Source organism: Canis lupus, chromosome 1, assembly GCF_048164855.1.
Source record: "Canis lupus baileyi chromosome 1, mCanLup2.hap1, whole genome shotgun sequence".
In the NCBI taxonomy this organism is placed as follows: domain Eukaryota; kingdom Metazoa; phylum Chordata; class Mammalia; order Carnivora; family Canidae; genus Canis; species Canis lupus.
Genome location: NC_132838.1, coordinates 104,102,729 through 104,125,131, shown reverse-complemented (window position 1 = coordinate 104,125,131; position 22,403 = coordinate 104,102,729). Strand labels below are relative to the sequence as shown.

The following is a 22,403-nucleotide window of genomic DNA, read 5'->3' as shown; positions in this document are numbered from 1 at the left end:
AATGGCACTTGAGGAGCATCCATGTTTTAGCTATTGTCAATAATGCTACTATGAATACAAGCGTACAAGTATCTTTTCCAGACCCTGCTTTCGATTCTATAGGATATGTAACCAGAGGTGGAATTCCTGGGTCATAGTCTTGGGGAGCAAGAATCCATGTTACCTTCAAGGGTCCTTCTAGCTAGACTAAGAATCCACGTGACATGAGACACATTAACAGGACAAAATCAAATTTAATAGCGTAGATCTGGGGATCCACACACACTTGGAAATTGCAAAGACAGACAAAACAAAGTGTACATGTCAACCTGAGTCTGGGACTTCAGAGGGAAGGGATATATATAGCTCACAGGGCAATAAGAAGAACAGATGTTGGGGAGTCTGGGGGGCTCAGTGGGTTGGGTGCATGCCTTCAGCTCAGGTCATGATCCCAGCAGGCTCCCTGCTCAGTGGGGAATCTGCTTCTCCTTCTCCCTCTGCCCCTCCGCCCCACTCATGCTGTCTCTATCACTCTCTGACAAATAAAATCTTTTAAAAAGAAGGAGGGAAGATGTTTTGGGGCATCTGGGTGGCTCAGTTGGTTAAGTGCCTGACTCTTCATATTGGCTTAGGTCATGATCTCAGGGTCACGAGATGGAGCCCCGCATCGGGCCCCACCCTGAGCAGGGAGTCTGCTTAAGATTCTGTCTCTCTCTGCCTCTACCCCTGTTCGTGTGTGCTCCTTCTCTCCCCACTTCCCCCCAAAACAAAGAACTGCTGAAAAGCGGATGTTTGGTAACTCGATGTGTGCCTTGCTATCCAGATGGGTCATTCAGATAAAGTTTATCTTTGCTAATAACCCTTATTCTGGAAAGACCAATTTAGATTCTTCTATGTAGTTAAGGGAGGGGGAAAGTTTCTCTTGAGCCCTCAGGGTCTCAACTGCCTTCAGCTTAAAATAATCTATTTGCCAATATGGCACATTTCAGGGGATGGGGTTATCCTGTACCCCTTCAATATATTTCTAAGATGCTTAAATGCTTGAATCCACTTGATCATCAAGAATGCAGAGAAGTGGGGGCTGTATAACATAGGACCCCACTCCCAGCCCTCCTCCCTCCCAGTCTTCTTAGGCTCCATGACTGTCCAGTCTGTCCATGCCAGGACACTCAAGTGCAGGGGACCCCCAAGCCGAGCTGGGCCCCAATCAGAAGAAGGGGAGCTCTGATGTTCCTTAATTCACAGAGTGAAAGCATTTAACAAGCAATGTGCATGCACCCAGCCTAGCACATCAGGACAGGAAAAAACAGATGAGTGTGACTTGATCCTGTTCTTCAAAGGAGCTCAGTTTGCTGGCACAGCAGAGCACGCAGGCCGAGAGAGGCAATGTGAGACAAGATATAAGCAGCACTACTCCTTCACAGGAGGGGCCCGGGCACGGGAAGGGACATGGCACAGCTGAGGCCGCTGGTGAAGGACTGACCAGATTACTACATGCATCAAATCCCCAACATGTTGAAACACTGTGTACAAGCCACCAAAATGGGATTTAAATTCCGTAACTCTTCCACAACTTTCACTAACCACACAAGTGGAGGGAAAGTGGCTTAAACTGCTGTGGAGAGTTGTAATTGGTTGTGTGGAAACCAACTCAGAACTCAGGGTTGAAAATTATTTTAAAAGGAGGACATGTGCTCTTCCCCCGAGCGGCCTGAGGTGACCTCCGGAGATGGTTCGCTACTCGCTGGACCCAGAAAACCCTACAAAATCATGCAAGTCGAGAGGTTCAAATCTTCGTGTTCACTTTAAGAACACCCGTGAAACTGCCCAGGTCATCAAGGGTATGCATATTCGAAAAGCCACCAAGTATCTGAAAGATGTCACTTTGCAGAAGCAGTGTGTCCCATTCCGTCGCTACAATGGTGGAGTTGGTAGGTGTGCGCAGGCCAAACAGTGGGGCTGGACACAGGGTCGGTGGCCCAAGAAGAGTGCTGAATTTTTACTGCACATGCTTAAAAATGCGGAGAGTAATGCTGAACTTAAGGGTTTAGATGTAGATTCTCTGGTCATTGAGCACATCCAGGTGAATAAAGCCCCCAAGATGCGACGTAGAACCTACAGGGCTCATGGCCGGATTAATCCATACATGAGCTCTCCCTGCCACATTGAGATAATTCTTACTGAAAAAGAGCAGATTGTTCCTAAACCAGAAGAGGAGGTTGCACAGAAGAAAAAGATATCCCAGAAGAAACTGAAGAAACAAAAACTTATGGCCCGGGAGTAAATTCTGCATAGAATAAATGCAAATAAAAATAAAAAAAATAAAAATAAAAATAAAAATAAAAATAAAAGGAGGACATGTGAGACTCAGCTCATGTAGAAAGAAGCCTTCTTGACACTTCCCTTATCTGACTCAAAGCAGAATATATTCTACAGTATAAGGCTATGATAAACTCTCTCTTCAGGGAAGAGTTGCTCCCAAGAAGGAAAGTAATAAATTTATTACCAGAATTCCCTGAAGATCAAACGACCTTTACTCAAACCTGCATAGGCAAACACTATCACAAAGTTTCTTTTTTTTTTTTTTAATTTTATTTATTTATTCATGAGAGACACAGCAAGAGAGAGAGAGGCAGAGGCAGAGACACAGGCCGAGGGAGAAGCAGGCTCCCCACAAGGAGCCTGATGTGGAACTCCATCCCGGATCTCGGATCTCGGGATCATGCCCCGGGCCAAAGGCAGATACTTAATCACTGAGCCACCCAGGCATCCCTATCACAAAGATTCTTATCTCCTGTTGTTCTTCCCATAAAAACCTTTTCTCCCTACTCCCTTCCTCTACTAAGCTAGGCTTATAAGCCTCTAACTTAACCATTTAGCAAGGTAACTGCTTTTTGTTAGCTCCCATCTACTCTTTATTTCTCCTGTTAATCTTTTAGTCTATTTTGCAGGACGTTCCTTTTTTTTTTTTTTTTTTTTTTTTTTTTTAAATTTTTTTTTATTTATTTATGATAGTCACACACAGAGAGAGAGAGAGGCAGAGACATAGGCAGAGGGAGAAGCAGGCTCCATGCACCGGGAGCCCGATGTGGGATTTGATCCCGGGTCTCCAGGATCGCGCCCTGGGCCAAAGGCAGGCGCCAAACCGCTGCGCCACCCAGGGATCCCTGCAGGACGTTCCTTACAGAACCTACGAGGATAGACAAAAAGCTTTTCTACCTGACAATAGAAAGGTGTAAAATGCTTCAACAATATAGCTCATCAATAAACATACATTCAGAGGCGCCTGGGTGGCTCAGATGGTTAAGCATCTGCCTTTGGCTCAAGTCATGGTCTCTAGGTCCCAAGTCTCTAGGTCCTGGGATCAAGTCCTGTGTTGGGCTCCCTGCTCAGCCAGGAATCTGCTTCTCCGTGTCCCTCTGCCTCTCTCCCTGCTTGCACTCTCTCAAGTGAATAAACAAAAAATATTTTTAAAAAAATAAACAGATATCCGTCAATATTTGGTATGGAAGTAGACACCTGGGTGGCTCAGTGTTTGAGCATCTGTCTTCAGCTCAGGTCATGATCCCAGAGTCTTAGGATCGAGACCCTCCTCGGGCTCCCTGCAAGGAGCCTGCTTCTCCCTCTGCCTGTGTCTCTGCCTCTCTCTGAGTATCTTTCATGAATAAATAAAATCTTTAGGTATGGAAATATCTAGAATATCTGTTCTGGATGTGGATAGTTCTCAAACTATAGAAACACAATCATGAAACCCTCTTTCATTGGATAAGAAAAAGAAAGTCACCGGATTAAGAGTGTCAAAGCAGTATATAGTAATTTGGGAGAGAGAGAGAGAGAAAAAAAAAAAAGACCTCATACTTGATTAATCATCTAGCAGGAAAATATTGATTTTAGCTGGGAAAAGGTAACTTTTCTGCATATGGTACCACTGGGTAAAATTGTTATCCTAGTACAAGATCCAAAGACGCTTCCTACTACTTAAAACTGCTGAGCAATGAGGATCAGCTTGGATAAAGATCAGGGCAGTGGCTATAAGAGTGTGCTTTTTATCACAAGAGCAGAGCCAAACCTTTCATGTATATACAAAAGAAAGGTTTATGATATTTAGGACACCTGTGAAAGTATGTGGTACAGAAAAGAGATATTTTAGATTACTGTAGGCTTTCCCTGGTGTGTTCCATGGCAGTGGTTTTGAATGGTTTTGGACAAATTATACACACCTTCCTAATTCAGAAAAGCTTGGCACCCGTTGTCTACAATTCCCATTTAATTCCTCAAATCCTCTTAAATACCTAGTGGTTGGTTTCGGGCAATTTTTGTTCTTTTTATTGAGCTATAACTTATACATAACATGGTGTGAATTTAAGGTGTACAATTTCAGGTGTTGACCTGATACTTTTATATACCACCACAATATTGAATTTTTTATCAGGGGGGATCACAGAATTCTGCGCCCCGGAACTCAGACCCTGGAGAAGTCTCATTTTCTCTTTATGTTGGCACGTTTCCTTGATTTTTCATGTTCCTTGTAGCTTTGCGCTGGTGCTTTGGCATCTGAATTCGCAGACACTGTGCCCGTTACCTGCGGGTGGGGCGTTCTGTTCCAAGGCACTGTTACAGTCTGGGGTCTTCTGTTTCTTTCGGGATGCACCTGCCCCACTCTTCTTGCAGAGTTCCTAAGCTTTGTCGGGGTCCTTGCGCCTCAGCGGGGGGGAGGGGGGGGCTGGAAGGCGCTCTTCCGGGGATCCCTGGGAGCTCTCGCTCCAGCGCCCCTGCAGTCCGGTCGGGGAGGTCCACGGCGCGCCGCGTGCTGCTCCGGAGAACTGTCCCCGCCCAGCGACGTCCTGCGCTCCGGGCACCGGGCACCTCGGCCTCCCGCCGTCCTTCCCCGCGCGCCCCAGCGCTGCTGCCGCCTCCCTCCAGGAAGGCTGCGCCGATGAAGATCCTCCCTCGCGGCGAGACTCGGCCCAGCGCTGCGCTGCCCCGGGCCCCCCAAGATTCGCTGGCCCCGCAGGTGCGCGTCTCCTGATGCGCAGGTGTGCGAGCCTCCTGCCGGCCTCGGCCCGGCGCGGCGTGGATCCCCAGCACCCAGAGGCGCCTTGGTTCCCCGGGCGGTGTCTAACTCGGTGTGAAAGGGGGATGAAAGGGAGGCATTGCCGGGATGCCAGTGTCGCCCCTTCTTACCTCCTTTATTTCTGTCCAAGTCTTTTGCTCATTCTTGTGCTGAATTGTCTTTTTTCGTATTAATTTGCAAGTTCATGATATGCTGTTGCCTGTTCTCTTTTCTCACACCGTGGATCGCCTTTCCTCCTTCTCAGTGGCGTTTTAAGAGCAGAAGTCCTTAATTTTAATATATTCTGATTTATGTATCTTCACTGCAAAAAAAAATGATTATATCCTTTTCAGTAAATCCTAGCTTACTCCCAAATCATCAAAATGTTCTTGTATGTTGTCTTCTAAAAACATACTGTTCAGCCTTCTGACTTTAGGATCGTAAATCATTCATATTGGATTTTTGTGTATGGAGAAAGATATGGTCAAGATCCATTTATTATGCCATAACATGTGGCAATGGGTGATTTCATTTGTTCTGCTGATCTGATTTTTAAAGGATATATAGAGATTCAGATTTAGTTGCCTAGGGAATGTCTTAAATAGTCTTAATTAACACAAATCCTTGATTTTAATATAATGTTTCAATCTTTTCCGTTGTGGTTAATATTTTTTCCTTCTGCTTAAAGAGATGTTTTCCTAGTCCTGAAGTCAGGAAGTTTTGGGTTTTTGTTAAGATTTTATTTATTCATGAGAGACACACAGAGAGAGACAGAGATACAGCCAGAGGGAGAAGCAGGCTCCCTGCAAGGAGCCCAATGTGGGACTCGATCCCAGGACCCTAGGTTCACGACCTGAGCCAAAGGCAGACACTCAACCACTGAGCCACCCAGGTGTTCCAGGAAGTTCTTCCATAAGCTTTAGTGTCCTGCTTTTCACATTTAAGTCTACAAGCAACTAGAATTAATTTTGTGTATAGGGTGAGGGAGAGGTCAAGTATCTTTTTTCCGCTTATGGATATTCCATTGTTCCAGCACCACTTACTGGAGTGTCCTTCCCCATTCCAGCAGTGTTTTTCAAACTGCACACCATGACAAATTAGTGCATTGTGAAATTAGTGTTTGTTATATTCAGTTTTTTTTTTAAAATTAGAAACATCAAAGAGTAGATCAGAAACATCAAAGTGCAATTGTACAAGTGTTTGGTCATGCATATGTTTGTGTACTGGGTCATGTTGGAAAATACATTTGTTTTATGAGACCCAGGTAAAAGAATCTGACAGCCACTGATATACAGGCTGACCTGTGCTGTGTTCTGTGCTCCTGTGGAATCTGTTCAACCCAGGTGTTTCCAACTACCAACATGCTTTCTTGAGTACAGAACCTGTCCCCATGATGGGTCTTTCGAATCCACTCTTGACCCCATCCCAGGGATTTCCTTAGGGTCTCCAAGGCCCAAAAACCTTTAGGACAATCCCTGAGGACCCCAGAATCCAGATCACATTCAGAGTTCTCTAAGATGGTTCCTGCTGACCCAACCACAGGGCCCTTGCTGAACACCACAGAAGAGCCTCTGGATTCATTTTTCTTTCTTTCCATTCTCCTGCAGTGCTCCTGATCTTTCCTCTTTCTTGCAATCTCTCTTCACTTCTACTTCATGTCTCTTTTGCTCCTTATGGAAATACCGAGCTAAGGACAAGTGTGGAGGGGTCCTCTTCCTCTCATCTGGGATGAAGAGCTGTGAACCAAATGTCGGTGCCCCACAGTAGCTACCTCCTGAAGGATGAGGAAGACTCTCCAGGTGCAGCTCAGCCTCTGCACATTCTCCAGTCCTGGTCTAAGAGGGGAGGACTCCATCCAGATAATGGAGGATGGGCATAAAAGCTGCCACAGGAAGAACAGCAGGAAGTACCTGGAGGTAAGTGAAGGCCAATATGACCAAGACCAAGGCAAATATTTCCCCCACACAGTCTACACCTCCTGCCCCAGAAATATCCACCCCTCCCCACTGCACATTCTGTTCCAACTGCCACACATGTCATGTCCACCTCCACTTCTGTGGACACTGCTGTTTTGTGGCCACAGGATCCCTGCAGGCCAGCCTGGGAACTACCAGACCTCGCGTTTGGTTCCTAGTTCCATGGTATGTAACACTCCAGCCCTGGCTTGCTTTTTTTTTTTTTTTTTTTTTTTTTAGTTATTAATATTTTCTTTTAGCCCTGGCATTTTGAAATCCTATCTACCCACTGATTTGCAATCTGGCTCATGAACTGAATTATCTTCAATCAGAACAGGATTTGCCATAGATAGGTTTTCTTGAACTGACTTGCAGAAGGATTCGGGGACAGACTTGGGGTCACTGGTGGGACTTCCGTTATTTCTGTATGAACCGTTTTTTTTTTTTAAGATTTATTTATTTATGATAGACACATAGCGAGAGAGAAAGAGGCAGAGACACAGGAGGAGGGAGAAGCAGGCTCCATGCAGGGAGCCCGACGTGGGACTCGATCCCGGGACTCCAGGATCGCGCCCTGGGCCAAAGGCAGGCGCCAAACCACTGAGCCACCCAGGGATCCCCTGTATGAACCGTTCTTGTCTTCACCAGATACCTGTCAATGGGCTCCTGATGCACCGAATCTTTCCCCAGAGGAATTACTTTAAATGTAGTGTAAAAATTCAGAGGCAGTATGAACAACTGGGAAGAAAGAGTTATAAAAGCAATTGCACCTACCCAATTCTTTATATTTTCCTGTCTCTGAGTCTTTTGTACTCTGGTGATTTTATCCATAACTGATTCATTTTTGTTGTAGGTTATTTTTTTTTTTTTGAAGGGAGATGGAGATCTTTCACTTCTGTTTCTTGTATCTCTCCCTCATCCTGTTTATCAGAATGATACTGCCTTAATCTGGATTCCCCAAATCAGAGCCTGATGCATGGACTTGAGTTCAAAATGTTTATTTGGAAAATGAGACCCCAAATAAGAAGGAGGTAGCAAGGAGAGTAAGACAGAGAAAGGAAGGGGAACCAACATAAGTATAAGCGATTGAAATCCATGCTGTGAGTGATGATGGGGATGCTCATGCCTTTGAACCCTCCTGAAGAGTATACATGATGCCTCATATATATAACCCTGTGCAGGAAGATGGGAGTTTGGGGCATTCATGCACCAACTTTCCCCCACTGGCTAGGGGGTTTTCCTCAGAGGCACTGACTTCCTGCAGCCCTGGACCAATATTTTTTATGGGGTAAACAGCACCAGAAAAGATTCCAATGGAAGGCCCTACACTTGAGGTAAGATTATGGCAGAATAAGGGGAATCTGTGTTTGCAGGAGGCTATACGTGGAAGCCCAGACTGATGTCCCAGGTGCCCCAAGGGGATATGATGTGACATCTGCTACTGCACAAGCCTTGTACTTCTCAAATATATTCATTTCCTCATTCATTAAGGCCTTTAAGAATCCAGCCACAGTCTACACAGAATTCTTACATCAGTATGGTTAGTGGAACAAGCAACAGCCCCCACTGCACTTTGGACCCAAGACGACTAGCATTACTCAACTCTCTCTTTTCTGCCATGCCTTCCAGATTCTTGTGGTGGGTCAGCACTGTATTTTTGTCTAAGTCATTTGTCTGAGTGATTTGGGCCTTCCTTAATTGAATTTGAATTTAATTTAAAAATTTTTTAAACATTTTTTAAAATGTTTATGTTATAAATAATTTTTATAATAATAATTATTTTATATAATTAATAATAATTTATGTATATAATAATTATTTATATAATTATTTTTATAATAATTTTTTATAAAATTATAAAAATATAAATACATATAATGTGTTATTACACAGGTAGAGTTCAGTGATTCTTTAGTTGTATATAACCCCCAGTGCTGGGCAGCCCCGGTGGTGCAGCAGTTTGGCGCCACCTTCAGCTCTTCGATTCCTGGAGACCCGGGATCGAGTCCCACATCGGGCTCCCTGCATGGAGCCTGCTTCTCCCTCTGCCTGTGTCTCTGCCTCTCTCTCTGTGTGTGTGTCTCTCATAAATAAATAAAAATCTTAACAAAAAAAAAAAACAGTGCTCATCACATCAAGTGCCCTCCTTAATGCCCATTATCCAGTTACCCCATCTCCCCCCCAACTCCCCCCCCCCAAGCAACCCTCAGTTTGTTTCCTATGATTAAGAGTCTCTCATGGTTTGTCTCCCTCTCTGATTTCATCTTGTTTTATTTTTCTCTCCCTCCCCCTATAATCCTGTTTTGTTTCTTAAATTCCACAAGTGAGTGAGATCATATGATAATTGTCTTTTTCTGATTGACTTATTTCACTTAGCATAATATCCTCTAGTTCCATCCATGTGGTTGCAAGTGGTAAGATTCAATTTTTTTTGATGGCTGAGTAATATGCATCATGTATCTATACCACATCTTCTTTATCTATTCATCTGTCAATGGACATCTGGACTTTTTCCATAGTTTGGCTATGGTCCTTCCTTTCTGAAAGGTCTGAATTGTGGGCTGCTAGGAAGAGAGAGTTAGCAGCTGGCCTATATCCACTCTTCCTATCCTGGCTTGTAAATATGCTAATCAGACCTCCTCATGCTATCAGAGGAAACCGAAATAGACTCCTTATCTATGAAATGTTTTCACACAGCATACCTAGGCTTTCTAGATGGCTTCTAGTAAACAAACCCAGGATTTATGGGTTTTGGGGGCAGGGACCATTGGAAAGTGTGTCTCCTATTTAATTATCAGAGAGTGGAAGGGGCAGGAGAGAAAGTCATTGATCAAAGGAACTCCTTTGTGTAAGTAAGGCCAGGAATTAAAATGACATCTTTGATACCTTCGATGCCAGGTATCAAAAATCTCTGATTCACATGAATCTTACTTTACCATCCTGTGGGGTTGTCTAAGTAACTTTGCTTTCATCAGGTTGCAGATATGCAATTTCCTTGTCCCCATGACAAGGCACAAGGCACAAAGGCATTCTCTGGGTCCCAGACACAGGCGTGTTTTGGACCTCACTATGTAGCAGTAAGCCTAGTACCCGGTTGTCATGGCTGATTATCCATGCCAGTCAAATAACTCCTTTCTCTGCCCACCAGTTAATCAGCATGGAAAGCCCAAAATAACCAGGCAGGAACCGTGGTTCCTGGTAGAAGTGTTGCCCTTCTGAAAATGAATACCCCTCATCCAACAGATCCTGTCCTCATCCAACAGACAGGAAGCACAAATTTTTCAAGTGGGTCCTTAGAAATGATAGTGATAAAAGCGAATTATACTTTCGCCCAATTCTATTTGAGAGCTAGACTTATGTATTCTAGCTACTGGGGGACACAGCACCTCATCCTGACTGTTGTCAGTTCGATGCACCTAGCACCCCACCCCCACAGGATGCTGAACTGGCACCTGAGCCATTCCACTGTGGCAGCTGGTTCTGTATGATACAAGATTTGATACGAAAGGTGGATTCACAGTCAACACATGTACTGATGTGCCATCTGCAGCACAAAATGAATCCCTTGGTGTGAGGTGCTGCTTTCTAAGATCCCATATCAGGGCCCATGACACAAGCACTGGTCTGAGGAAGACTACCTCACATCCACTAGATACAGCATCCTCTCTACCTGGTTGTTGAGGGCCTCATCTGTGGCAAATGCTCTCTGGAGGGCATTAACAGGAAACACAAAGTTCTACACATTTTGTTTGCTTTTCCATAGGTCACTGACCTGCCTTGTCCACAGACTGCTCTGACTTCCATCTTCCTTTCCCTGACCAATAAGCCAGGCAATTTTCCACTTTCCAGAAGTCCATATATAACCTGACTTCAGGCCACATCTCCCTCCACACAAAGTGGGAAGCCATGGGTACTGCTCATAGTTCTGGCCACTGGGATAATTCCCTATAGTGATGACTGCAGGGTCACCTCGGAGGAGTGCCCATGTGGGCACGTGACCCTTTCTGTGAGCCAGGGTGTAGCTTTCCCTTCTGTCAGCTGCTCTTTGGAAACCCTGTGACACCACAGTGTAAGCTGAAGAAGAGACACCAATGTAACTGCGTTAGGAACACTGGAATCTGACGCCAATTCTTTGTGTAACTTACCTGTGCCCTCTGGACCTTCTCAGCTCAATTCCTCAACACACCTCTCCAGTGGCGCAAGCCATAGCTGCCTCACCCATCCAGTACAGGGACCAGATATTCGGGGTGGGGGAGGGGTCTATCCGCACCTAGATCATGATGGGCATTTCTGGCCATGTGGACCCTTGATGCCCCATGTTCAGAGTCACAGGGCTGATTAGGGCTCAGCATTCCAGGAACCGCTTCTCAAACAGTGAGTAGTTCCATCATAGAAGGCATGGCCTTGCTCCGGAATCCAGAATCCCAGAGTCAGTGCTCTGTAACCGACGCTTGCTGGAGACTGCCTGGAGCATCCTCACGACCACAGACACCACTGGACACGGCTGGAGCTGCTGGAACACAGAATAGCGAGAAGCTTGTGTCACCAGCCTAGACGCAGGGCAGGGTCCACCCCAAACCAGCAGCCTTTGTGTCACCCTACAAATTAATTGGGGGGGGGGTGAAATAAATTGGGGGGGGACTTTCCAAATAGAACCATCTGAAGTGGTCTCTTGGTATCAATTATCTGGGGAAGATTAGGACCTAGTATATGCATCAGGATATATCCTTCTCAACTTTTGATTCTCTCCTGAAAGGGGCATCCCGGATGAGCACAAACAGAATCCTGCCCTGACCTCACACACTTTTCTGGGCATATTCCATCACTTCATCCTGCTCTGTTCTCTCCAGCACTCATTTTCTAACAGTATGAATTTATTATCAGTAGAGTGCCCCACCAGGAAATAAAAAGCTGCCTGAGGGCAATGACTCTGATCCTTCCTGTCTCCTCAGATACTTGCACACGGAGCTCATTAATTACTGAAGAGCACAAGAATGAATTAACTGCTTGAATCAGCTCAGAACATTCCAATTCCAGTCCTTTAGTTGAATTCCCCCTTAAAATATGATGCAGTCTCCTTTAACCATAAACTCATGCAGGTTTGTGTGTGTGTGTTCTGTATCTCTGATGTCTTTAACAGTGACTGGTATAATTAATACCTGTTGGGTAATTGGGTGAATTCAGTGGGGAAAAAACAAAAAAACCCTGATTTCATAGATATTATGTTCCAGTAAGCGAGACAATGAAGAGATAGATATAAACTGTAATGCCAAGGGGCACCTGGGTGGCTCAGTCCGTTAAGCATCTGCCTTTGGCTTAGGTCATGATCTCAGGGTTCTGGGGTCGAGCCTCACATTGAGCTCCCTGTTCAGTGGGGAGTCTGCTTCTCTCTCTTCTCTGACTTACTCTCTTTCTTCCACTCTCTCCCAAATAAATAAATATATTTTTAAAAATACAATAAAGTGAAAAAAAAATAAAAATAAAAATAAAAATACAATAAAGTGTAATGCCAAGAAATGATAAATGTGCCAAAGAAAAATAAGGCAGTGCAAAGGAATAAAGATCGGTGGATTTTTTTTTTTAAGATTTTATGTATTTATTCATGAGAGATACAGAGAGAGGCAGACACACAGGCAGAGGAAGAAGCAGGCTCCCTGCGGAAGTCTGTTGCAGGACTCGATCCCAGGATCCCGGGATCACGACCTGAGCTGAAGGCAGATGCTCAACCACTGAGCTACCCAGGTGTCCCTGATGGATGCTTTTAAGACAGGATGCTTAGAAACATTTACTTTTTTTAGTTTGGAGATGGAGGAGGGAGGTTGTTGTGCTTATTTCTGAAGAGGTGACAAGAGATTTGGATGAAGTTGAGAGAAGCCATGTGACTATCTGGTAGAACATTCCAATCTTAGTCTATAGAAAAGAGGTAATCAAGATGAGGCTAGAGAGGGATCCCTGGGTGGCGCAGTGGTTTGGCGCCTGCCTTTGGCACAGGGCGCGATCCTGGAGACCTGGGATCGAATCCTATGTCGGGCTCCCGGTGCATGGAGCCTGCTTCTCCCTCTGCCTGTGTCTCTGCCTCTCTCTCTGTGACTATCATAAATAAATAAAAATTAAAAAAAAAGTTAAAAAAAAAAAGATGAGGCTAGAGAACCTCACTAGGAAGTGCAGTGGATGGTACAATCTAAGGCAGAGTTTCTGAACCTTGTTACTACTGATACTTGGGGACTGAGGATTCTTTCTTGTGTGGGATTGGACTATGCTTTGGGAGATGTTAAGCATCATCCTTGGCTTCTAACCCACTAGATGGCAGTTGAATCCCCTGCTCCCTAGTTGTCACAACCAAACCTGTCTCCAGACATCACCAAAGGTCTACCTATCCAAGGACAAAATTTACCCTAGTCAAGAGCTTCTGGTCTAGGCAGCAGACAGTGTGATCTAATGGCATGTGTTTCAAATTCGCTGGCTCGTTTTTTTGTTTTTAAATATTTATTTATTTATTTATTTATTTATTTATTTATTTATTTATTTATTTATTTATTCATGAGAGGCACAGAGAGAGAGAGAGGCAGAGACACAGGCAGAGGGAGAAGTAGGCTCCATGCAGGGATCCCTGGGACTTGATCCCGGGTCTCCAGGATCACGCCCTTGGCTGAAGGCGGCGCTAAACCGCTGGGCCACCAGGGCTGCCCGCTGGCTCTGTTTAAGGATACAGGATGAACAATAGGCAGATTTCAGCACTGAAGAGCAGTGAATATATATCCCATCCACCAATGGGATGTGGATGGATAAATACCCTCCACTCACTTTGGAGGGAAAACAAAATCTTTGGAATTTTAGAGCAAAAGTGTGAAACATTAGTCAGAGAAGAGGGTTGAAAATGCCAATGGTGGTAGTTGAAGTCAAACCATTGATTCCAGCAGGCATGGGAAATGGTTTACAGGGAAAAATGGGCAGGGGATTCCCTCAGATTATAAAAGATTTGAGAGCAGTGATAAGATTAGAAACTGACCCAGGCACAGGTAAGAGATTAAGGCCCCTGATTTGGGGGAGTAGTGGCTAGCCTCCTTTCCTGGGACTGGTCCTCTAGGTAAGCAGTGAGTGTTAGCTGGAGGGCAATGCTGTTACAGGTTGTCTCAAGAACTCTGTGGCATACCTTGATTCCCCAGGCTTCAAGGTGAACTCCTGTGGACACCAGCTTAATCCTTCTAGAGATGTGACTGAACTGGCAATTTCCAACCCAACCTGAGCTCTAGAATCACTTGAGGACTCCATGCAAATCTTTATACTCAGGCCCCACCTGCAGAGATTTGAGTTGATTGACCTTGGGGTGGAGCCCCAGGCATTTTTCTAAAACTCTGCAGAGAATGACAATCTACAGCCACGGGTGAAAAACACCACTAACTCAATTTCACTGTCTTCCTATCTCTCCCTGAAGCTGCAGGTTTATTCTCAAGGTGTGCTTTTTTAGACTCAAGTAGAATTTCTGAAATCATTAAATTTTAAAATTTTAGGCCCTCTGCTCCTCCCACTCAACAGGCAGCCAAATCTTCTTGCGTGGTGCCAGTGGCATCTCTTGATATGTCTGACTCTCACAATGGTGAAGGTCAGAGTAAATGGATTGACTATATTGGGCGTTTGGTTACCAGGACTGTTTTTAACTATGGCAAGGTGGATATTGTCATCAATGACCCCCTCATTAGCCTCAGCTACCTACCTGTTGCAATAGGATTCCACCCATGCCAAATTCAATGGCACAGTCAAGATTTGCCATCAATGTAAAGCCCACTGCCATCTTCCAGGATCAAGAGCATCATATGGGGTGAATCTGGTGCCAAACTGTGGAGTCTGCCAGAGTCCTCACTGCCCTGGAGAAGGCTGAGGCTCACCTGAAGGGTGAAGCCAAGAGGATCATCATCTCTGCCCCATCTGCTGATGCTACAAGTTTGTGATGGGTGTGAACCATGAGAAGGAGGACAGCTCCCTGAAGATTGTCAGCAATGCCTCCTGAACCACCAACTGCTTGCTCCTCCAGGGCAAGGTCATCCACGACAACTCTGGCATCACGTAGGGACTCATGACCACAGTCTATGCCATCACTGCCACCCAAAAGACCATGGATGGCCCCTCTGGGAAGCTGTGGTGTATGAGTAAAGGGCTTCCCAGAATGTCATCTCTGCTTCTACCAGCACCGTCAAGATGTTGGCAAGGTCATCCCTGATCTGAATGGGAAGCTGGCTCATGGCCTTCCTGTGTCCCCACAGTCAACATGGGTCCTGGATCTGACCTGCCATCTGAAGGAAGTTGTTCAATATGGAGATATCAAGAAGGTGGTGGAGTCAGCATCAGAGAGCCCCCGCAGGGGCATTCTGGGTTTACATGGAGGGCCAGCTTGTCTCTTGGGTCTTTAACAGGGACACCCACTCTTCCACCTCTGCTATTGGTCTGGCTCCCATTAAACTCATTTCCTGGTATGACAATGAAATTGACTATCGGGTGGCCCCCAAGGCATAAGAGCCCCAGACGACTAGCCATATTTATAAAATAAATTAAATAAAAACAAAATATAGAATAATATAAAATATGAAGTGCAGTGAAATACAATAATATAAAAAATACAATAATATAAAACAAAGTGCAGTGAAACCTCTGAAGAGTGAAAATTGAATTAAACTAATTTTTTTAATAAAATAAAATCAGTGTGTTATGAAATTCTGAAATCTGTGTTCTGGCAAAATCTGACTACAAAAAGTGGGATAATTATCTGGAACTTTGTGAGTATTCAAAGAATCTTTATTCAAAATGGATGTTCCAGTTCCTAAATCTACTGAAATTTGGGAATGGAAAAGGAGTTCTTCTTGAAATAAATGTCTTAATCACTTTGTAAAAATCAATGAATTTTTTTAATTTTAAAAAAGAGTGAGCTACCTCAAGAAAGACTTGAATTATGAAGATGATCTTTTATCTTTAAGTTCACTTTTTTAAATAATCTTTACAGCCAACATGAGGCTCAAATTCACAACCCTGAGATCAAGAGCTGCACGGTCTTCTGACTGAGCCAGTCAGGTGCCCCTTTGCTTTTTTTTTTTTTTTTTTAAAGCAAGTATTCTACATTTAGCATTTAGGTTTTCCTGAGGTCAACCTACTACACCTGGTCTTTTCCTGAGAAAGAGGGAAAAGTGTATCAATAGAAACAGGCTATGGCATTAGCCCCTTTGACTGCATTAGGATGGGAGCAGCTTGGAAATCAGGCCTTTGTACCTTCCAGAACTGGACTTTATGTGACACATTTTTAGTGGTCTTTTTTATTGGGGTGAAGTGCATTTAATGTAAAATTAACCATTTTATTAATTTTTTTAAAAGATTTTATTTGTTTATTCATAAGAGACACACACAGAGAGGCAGACACAGGCAGAGGGAGAAGCAGGCTCCATGCAAGGAGCCTGATGTGGGACTCCATCCCTGGACCCCAGGATCACGCCCCAAGCCAAAGACAGACGCTCAACTGCTGAGCCACCCAGGCGTACCAAGCATTTTATTTTTAAATAATTTTTTAAAGATTTTATTTACTTGAGAGAGGGAAATCAAGCAGGGGAGCAGCAGGCAGAGGGGGAGGAAGAAGCAGACTCTGCTGAGCAGGGAGCCTGACATGGGGCTCGATCCCAGTACCTGAGATCATAATTTGAAGGCAGACACTTGACTAAGCCACCCAGGTACCCGCAGCTTAATCATTTTAAAGCCCATGATTCGGGCATCTGGGTGGCTTAGTGGTCGAGCATCTGCCTTCAGCTCAGGTCATGATCCCGGGGTCCTGGGATCAAGTCCCGCATTGAGCTGCCCACAGGGAGCCTGCTTCTCCCTCTACTTATGTCTCCGCCTCTCTCTGTGTTTCTCATGAATAAATAAAATCTTAAAAAAATAAAATAAAAATAGCTCGGAGAGCCTGGGCAGCTCAGTAGTTGAGTGTCCGCCTTCAGCTCGGCTCGAGGCGTGATCCTGGGGTCCAGGGATGGAGTCCCACATCAGGCTCCATGCAGAGAGCCTGCTTCTCCCTCTGCCTATGTCTCTGCCTCTCATTAATAAATAAATAAAACCTTTAAAAATAATAAAAATAAAATTGGTTTGACACCACCAGAAGATGTAATTATGGCTTATAAATCTTTGCTTGATGTGTCCGGTTCACTACTAAAGATGTATTTATTGCCTCCCAGACACATTATTTGTTAAGCTGGTTAGCAGATGAGGCTGATTATCTGATGACGATGATGTCATTTCTCACTGATTATCAGGTCTCCTTATGCAATTATTTTTTACTGACTTGAGATGATACTTGAATTGGCTGGATGCTTTCTGGCCCAAAACTCAAAACCTAAGACAAAGGGTAGGCAGACATCTAGTTATAAGTAGACTTATATGTGCTATTTCTAAAGACTCTTTAGCCCCTTTATTTGAGCATGTTTGTTTCTTCCTATGCAGTTATCCATGTTAAATCAGTTCTTTGCTTATCTGTGGATCCCCCAGCTCCCCCAACTCGATTTAGGGGCAATAGCACTTCTCTGGTTAAAGCAGAGCAAGCTCTGGTAACCAGAGCAAAATGGCCTGGTAAAAACACTGTCCCTGCCACTTACTCATTGTGGGACATTGGCCCAGTCAACTAAACTTCATTTTTTATCAGTTTCCTCATCTGTAGAATGAGATTACATGGGCTAAATAAATTAGTACACGTAGGTGCTTAGAACAATGTCAGGCATATACTAAGCACTCCACATGCTACCAGAGTGACTGTTATTGACAGTGACCTAACCATCACCTAATCATCACCTGGAAGCTCCCCTTATTTTTATTTATTTATTTATTTATTTATTTATTTATTTATTTATTTATTTATTTAGAGAGACTAAGAGGCAGAGACAGGAGCAGCCTCCCTGCACAGAGCCTGATGCAGGACTCAATCCCAGGGCCCCAGGATCATGCCCTGAGCTCCCCAAGTCCCCCCACCTGGGAGCTCCTTACGTAGGCTAATCCTCAGGCCCCAGCCCAGGCTTGCTATTTCAGAAACACTGGGGCTGGTACCAGCGCTTGTGTTCCAGCAAGCCCCCCAGGTGATCCTGAACTCCCTTCTGCTCAGAGGCACTGATCTGAGGCATGCCGATGCTCTCTCTACCACGCACTCGAATCACCTGGGGCTCTTGTGAAATAGACTCAGCAGTTCTGCAGAATCTCCATTTGTTTCTAGTTTCACTGAGATGTGATCTAACATGTGTAGGTTCCAAGTGAACAAGTTGCAACATGACTGTGGCCATAGTAGTAGCTAAGCCCTCCATCCCGTCACATACTTACCATTTGTTTTTTTGTGGTGGGAACATTTAAGATCTACTAAGTCAGCAACTATCAAGTCTCTAATATGTATTAGTAGCTCTAGTCACCATGCTGTATGTTAGATTACTAGAATGTGTTAATCTTAAAACTGAAGTTCACACCGTTTGAGCAATATGTGAAGATTTTGCATTTAGCAAGCTCCCAGGTGATGCTGATCGTGCTGGTGCGTGGACTTCACATCAAATGGCAGATAACCAGGGGCTGGAGGATCAAGGGATTAGATTAATGGCTGGGAGGAAAAAAGGAGGAGGGGTGGGACTGGGGTGTGGCTGCCAAGGGATGTATTTAAGTCGCGATGCCACTTTAACCAGCTCTTGATACAAGAGCTCCAGACAGAGCATGGGAACACGTCTAGATCTCGGGACATCAGGCACAGACCTTTCTAAAGGTAAGCCAGAAGTATGGGAACTGAAGGACATCATGTGAAGGAATCCTGAGCAGCTGACAAGGGTAGTGGAGACAAGGCTGTCCTCCCCTGGCAAACCCAACTAGAGGGAAACCCAATTCTTTCTTTGAATTCTAAATCTCCCCTTTGTTAGCTGTGTCAAAATTCCTCTGATCCTTTGGAAACGGGGCCATCTGATCCCTATTGGGATGATTAAGTCCTAGAAATGGAAGCTTAACCAAGAAATCTGGAAATCTACAAATCTCATCATTTCGCCAAGTATTTACTTGATTCCACGGCTTGTGCTAAACCACTTTCAGGCACAATCAACCATTAAATCTCTTAAAGTGGTTACAACAAGGGGCGCCAGGTTGGCTCAGTCCGTGGAGCATGCAACTCTTGATCTCAGGGTCATGAGTTCCAGTCCCACATTGGGTGTAGAGATGACTTACAAATAACATATTTTTAAAAATAACAAACCCAGTTACAGCCGGAAGTCTCAATTGTACAAGGAATGTGAGGGTGATATGCTTGCTCCAAACCCACAGGGCAGGTAAACAGGAATGCTAGGACTCTGTCATGAACACTGGAGCCCAGTTCAATAAACTACACTATTAAGTATGTGTTGGCTGCTGGTTCTCCAGAGGTGGAGCATAGCCTAGCCTCAAACCCATCATTTAATCTCCCGGTGACTGTTTACTCACCTGTACCAACCACATGGGGAATGAGAATTGAATCAGTTAATATTCACAAAGCACTTAGAAAAGTGCCTGGCATGCAGTGAGGCTTTAGATATGTTCTTGAGGACTAATGGACATACAACATTGTGAAAGTTTAAGGTGTGCAATGCATTGACTTGATACCTTTATATATTTGATAGGAATACCACCACCTACCGCTAGTTAACACCTCTATCACAACACATAATTACCCTACTTTGCTGTGGATGAGAACATTTAAGATCTAGTCACTTAGCAATTTTAAAGTTTATACTACAGTATTGTTGACTATAATCACTGTACTGGGCGTTCCAATCCCTAGGTCTTACCCATCTACTAATTGAATGTTTATAAGTTTGTATCCTATAACAAAATCTCCCCAACCCACCCACCACCCCCTGTGCCTGGCAGCCACCATTCTGTCTTTGCAAGCTTAGCTTTTTTAGACTCTACATATAAGTAAGATCATACAGTATTTGTCTTTCTCTGATTTGTTCCACTTAGCATAATTCTCAACATTCATCCATGTTGTTGCAAATGGTGGGATTTCCTTCTTTCTCTTGGATGAAAACTCCATTCCATTGATACATGTCTATAAATACTTATATTTATATACCTTCTGTATCCATTTATCTGCCAACAGATGCTTGGGTTGTTTCATGTCTTGGCCATTGTGAATAATGGCTGCAGTGTTCAGAGAGGGGTGCAGACATCTCTTTGACAGTATTTGTTTCCCTCAGATATATCCACAGAAGTGCAATAGCTGGGTCATATGGCAGCTTTTTGGTTTTTTTGAGGATCCTCCTGCCTTTTTAAAAGATTTTATTTATTCATTCATGAGAGATAGAGAGGCAGAGAAGCAGGCTCCATGCAGGGAGGCTGACATGGGACTCGATCCCAGGTCTCAAGGATCACACCCTGGGCTGAAGGCAGCGCTAAACCGCCGAGCCACCCGGGCTGCCCTCCTCCTGCCTTTCTGTCACCGATTCTTGTGGTTTTACTCACAAGACCAGAGCTAAGATAGCTTTGCTTGTTCTGCTTCTTACAAATACCTTCTTCCATTTTGTCTCACTCCCTTAAGGAAACTGAACAGCATTAGTTAATTAGGCCGTCAAATGAATCCTTTTTCCTTTCATGGTTTGCTCATGTGTCTAATTTCAAAATTTCCCTAGTGTCAGAGGTCATAAAGACATTCTCTTAAAAAAAAAAAAAAAAAAAGTCCTCAAATGGCTTTAAGTTGTGACTTTCTCACTGAAGCCCCTTCCAGGTCTTAAGTCCTCTTGGTTAATCTCATTTGTTTGTAGGTATCTTGGAGTTTGGGGTTGCTTTTGCAGTTAGATGTCTTCTTGTGCTTTACTTTTATTTCTAGTTGAATATGGCTTGAACAGAGAAATGTTATAGGTCTTCTAACTACCAAAACTGCTTAACTCACAGTAGTTCTAAAAGCCCATCTATTGATTCTGGTGGATTGTCTAGTAATTAATCATGTTATCTACAAAGAATCCATTTTATCCTCTTCCCTTTTGATCTTAACACATTTTTTTTTTCTTAGTGGAACTAAATTACCCTGCCTGTGTGCTTGTAAATATCCCTTTCATGCTCCTTACTCTAAAAGAAACGCACTTAATTTTTTTCCATTAAATATGTTTGCTATAATATGATGTTTGGTATATAACTTTCACAAAGTTGTGGTAAGATGGTTTACTCCTTGATTAGCTAAGATTTTGTCAGATTAAAAAAAAATCAACCCTGTTGATGTGCAACTTATAATAGTCTATTCATTTTAAGTGTACCCTTTAGTATGTTTTGACAAATGTATATGCCTAGGAATCGCCACCCCAATGGAAACCCAGAACATCTCGATCACCCTAAAAAAAGGTCACATCCCAAGTGTGGTCATCATCCCCCACCCCCATTCCAACACACAAAACAAGGTCTCTACCACTAGCCCCAGGCACCATCTGATCTGCTTTCTCACCCTACAGATTACTTTTGCCTGCCTGGGATTGCTTGTAAATCTTTGTGTCTGCCTTTTGTTCAGCATGTTTTGGGGATACATTTGTGTTATATGTACAGTGGCTCATTCTTAATAGGTGAGTGCTACTCCACTGTATGAATACAACATAATTTGGCTATCCATTCCTTGCTGATGAATATTGGGATTTTTTTCTCCCCAAACTTTTGGCTACTATGAATAAAACTGGTAGGAACATTCACATATAAGCCTTTGTATGGACATTTTTACTTCTCTCACCTACCTAGGCAGATATCTGAGAGTAGAATTGTAAGAACATTGGATTATTTGTATATTCTGGACACGAATTCGTCTGACACAGGTGTTATGATATTTTCTTTCATCCTGTGCTTGCCTTTTGAAGAACAAACATCTTAATTTTGAAAAACCCAGTTCATCAATTTTTGCTTTTATACTTTCTGGTCTTGACACCTTTGCCAACCCAAGGTCTCAAAGATTTTCTCTGTTTTCTTCCAGAAGCATTAGACTTTGTTTATGCCTGAAGTCTACCTGTAGTTCATTTTTGCATCTGATTCAAGATGAAGGTTGAGGTTCATTTTTGTTTCCCATATGGATATCCAGTTGATCCAACACCGTTGGATTTCTTCTTTGTCTCATGTTTGATTCAGAAATGTGTTTAATCTCCAGACACTGGGGGAGAAATGTTAATCATGGTGTTACCAACTTCTATCTTAACTCCACTATTTATGTTCAGATAAATATTTTGTATGATTTAAGTTATTTAAAAATTTTTGAGCCTTGGTCTGTGGCACAGCATACACTATCTGGATGAATGTTCCATATACAATGGAAATAATGTAACTTCTGCCATTGCTGGGCATAGTGTACTCTAATATAAATCAACCTGCTCGTAGTATTTTCATAAAATTTCCCTTATCTCAAGGATCACAGCCCCGCACAT

The 22,403-nt window shown here is 43.7% G+C and overlaps 1 protein-coding gene across 8 annotated transcripts in view; it reads right to left on the bottom strand.

Moving 5' to 3' along the window:
• LOC140600214 (cationic amino acid transporter 3-like) overlaps positions 1-11,427 on the bottom strand; it is a 44,007-nt gene extending 32,580 nt beyond the window's left edge. For 2 of the 8 annotated variants that reach the window (XR_012003435.1, XM_072768307.1), the window contains exon 1: positions 11,258-11,378. Coding sequence is in view for 5 of the 8 variants with exons in the window: in XM_072768307.1 (XP_072624408.1) it covers positions 11,258-11,339 (82 nt within the window). In the remaining 3 variants the exon portion in view is untranslated. Of the gene's footprint in view, positions 1-5,163; positions 5,355-11,132 lie in introns of all 8 variants that reach the window. The other 6 variants (XM_072768306.1, XM_072768304.1, XM_072768340.1 and 3 more) reach the window with 5 other exon arrangements.
• Positions 11,428-22,403: the final 10,976 nt, after the last annotated feature.